The 2,362-nt window shown below is 41.1% G+C and overlaps 1 protein-coding gene across 1 annotated transcript; it reads right to left on the minus strand.

Annotated features, from left to right (window-relative positions):
* Positions 1 to 1,713, minus strand: LOC143099837 (uncharacterized). The gene is made up of 4 exons (XM_076262750.1): positions 1,460 to 1,713; positions 1,142 to 1,291; positions 729 to 821; positions 1 to 288 (listed from the first exon to the last, which is right to left on the minus strand). The coding sequence occupies exons 1-4, from the start codon at positions 1,649 to 1,651 to the stop codon at positions 1 to 3; spliced, it is 723 nt and encodes a 240-aa protein (XP_076118865.1). The 5' UTR covers positions 1,652 to 1,713.
* Between the last annotated feature and the right edge of the window lie 649 nt (positions 1,714 to 2,362).

The raw sequence follows: 2,362 nt of genomic DNA on the forward strand, positions 1-2,362 counted from the left end.
TCAGAGTCTGCATTTTGGGTGGCAGCTTTTTCCCTTTTTACCCAAGTTCAACATCACTTGCTGGACAAAAAGGAAAGTGTTCTTCATGTATTTGGGATAGTCCAAATGCAGTGCATACGTCAGTCCAAAAAGGACACAGAAGGCCTGAGGAAGGTTGGCCAGTCCATCAAACACCACGTTCCCTTCCAGGACGATCCCCAGTCTGGATGGGTTCAGTGGTGAGTTTTCCTCCCCGATAATGATGATCCCAACCGGAGTCTCATTGTATGCCTCTTTGTCAGCTGCATCCTAAAAGGGTAAGACAAAGATTGACAAGGAGAGACAATAATACTGGTTAGATAGTATCATGTTGTCCCATGAAAAATTGCCTTCAGATGCTTACAATGAAACCCCACTTCAGACATGAAATTTGGCACAATAATTGATAGGTTTGCTTAAGCTGCCGCTTTGATACTCTATGTGGACAAGCTCCCTTAAGTTTCACTTTTGGTTTCCTTGCCTGAGCTTGCCCCCATAGGTTCGCTTTAGCTGCCGTTTTGATACTCGGTCAATATTGTGCCAAATTGTTGTTATTTTTCCTACTGACAGCACTCTGTAACCTTGATCAACAGGGCTAGGGGTAAAAAACAGCCAAAGCTCTCCTTTAAACACTATATGAAAAAGTTGCATGGTTTTAACTAATGGGTCAAAATGAAAAAGGATAAAAAAATAACTAAGAATTAACTCACAGAGCACGTCTTGAAGATGGCAGAAGAATCATCTCCTAAAATGATTGGCAGTCCCCGAAGGCAAAGGCATCTGATGTCGGTTGTTTCAGAGGTCTGGAAGATAGTAGACACACAATACAACAAAGTTTTCAAAGGATACTCACATATGTTTCAATTTTAGACATTTCCCACAATTTCTTGTGACAAAAATGGAAATTTACAAGTACAATAAAGAACATGAAACTCCTTAAAAAGAAAAGATGAGTAAATTAAGCATTGAAGGATAGGGAAGAACATACAAGGTACATGGCAAGAGAAAAAAAGAAATCAGAAGAGAACAGATGAGAGAAGGGAAGAAGAGAAGAGGGCAAAGGAGAAAAAAATATGGTAAGAAACAGTAAAATAGGTAAAAGGGAGAGGTCAAGTCGAGTCACCTTTGTCAGCCGTAAAAGTTCAACCAAAAGCTGACCAGTGAGGCCTTTCTTCTTCTTGAAGATCTCCATTAAATTTGTAGAGATATGGTCTAGTGCATCAAAGAAGTCTCTCAGATTTCCCCCCACCACCCTGCTAAACTCATGATATACCTGAAACAAAGCAAAAAACATACGCGCCCCTGGTCAAAGTAGTGCAGCCATCTTCTAACATGTGGTCACTAAGCAGGCGAAAGCATTAATCTGCTAATTTGCTATTTGTCAACATAACAATTAACAACAAAGAAGGACATACATTTTTTTCAAATCACTCATACAAACCTGACTTTCTGTGAAAAGAGCTGGCCATCGCTGTAACATTTGGCTGATGACAGCCTTATCTTTGACAAACTCCTTTCTATGAAGAGCAAAGGTCACGTCCATCTCTTTCTTCACAAGGGATGCATTTGGCTTGGTCTTCATCATTTCATGGACAAGAACCTGGCGAGCTCCTTCCATGTTGTGGTCTTCCATCCCTTCTGGATAATATGAATTATAAATTGCAGATTTTCAATGACATGACTCGCATATTCTATCTATAAAGCACGAAATCACTGTCTGTCACTCTCTGGACAAGTCAAAGAGAACATTTCTGTCTGCTAGCTTGTCACAGAACATCCAAAAGATGTTAACGCCACAGAACGTGTTGCATGCACCTGATAGGAGATAAATGCAGACGTTCTATTTAACATTTGCTGGCGCAGAGCTATGAAAGCCTAGCTACTCGGCGACGTCTTTCGGCAGAAGAGTCGTTTATGTCAAGCAACACCTGTCTTTGGAAGAGTAAAGTCGCCTCTACATAGATACACCTATTTGAATCAGAACAGCACTTACTCTGTAACATCCGGAATACAGCCGATGACCTCCGTTTCAGCTTCCAGCCAGCTTAACAGCTAGCTACTGACCTAGAAACAAACAAGATGTTAGTGCTAGTTTAGTGGAAACACCCCTCCTCTGTTGAGAAAGTTAGTCAGCTATCGCTAACGGAGAGCTAACAAATGAAAATGTCTATGGAACTGGTAGACGTTAAAACAAAGTTTCCACCGCTCTGAATCAAAAAAACACCCTCACTCGTTAGTCAGCGTTAGCTTAGCGCTAGATGCAAGTGTCCATGGAGCTAGCAAACAAAATCCATTGAGAAAAGTAGCAGCTAGTCAGCTAGTAGATACCTAGCTAATGGGAATG

Source organism: Alosa pseudoharengus, unplaced genomic scaffold (assembly GCF_046254945.1).
Source record: "Alosa pseudoharengus isolate Yale_2024_CS ecotype anadromous, Long Island Sound unplaced genomic scaffold, YU_APseudo_1.1 YU_APseudo_1.1_scf_3, whole genome shotgun sequence".
NCBI classification, from domain to species: Eukaryota; Metazoa; Chordata; class Actinopteri; order Clupeiformes; family Clupeidae; genus Alosa; species Alosa pseudoharengus.

Excerpts from the sequence above, each read along its gene's own strand:
- LOC143099837 (XM_076262750.1), bottom strand. The coding sequence starts at position 1,651 with ATGGAAGACCACAACATGGAAGGAGCTCGCCAGGTTCTTGTCCATGAA. Across the intron at positions 822-1,141 it reads AACTTTTACGGCTGACAAAG|ACCTCTGAAACAACCGACAT; the intron begins GTGACTCGACTT and ends ACTATCTTCCAG. Across the intron at positions 289-728 it reads CCATCTTCAAGACGTGCTCT|GATGCAGCTGACAAAGAGGC; the intron begins GTGAGTTAATTC and ends TTACCCTTTTAG.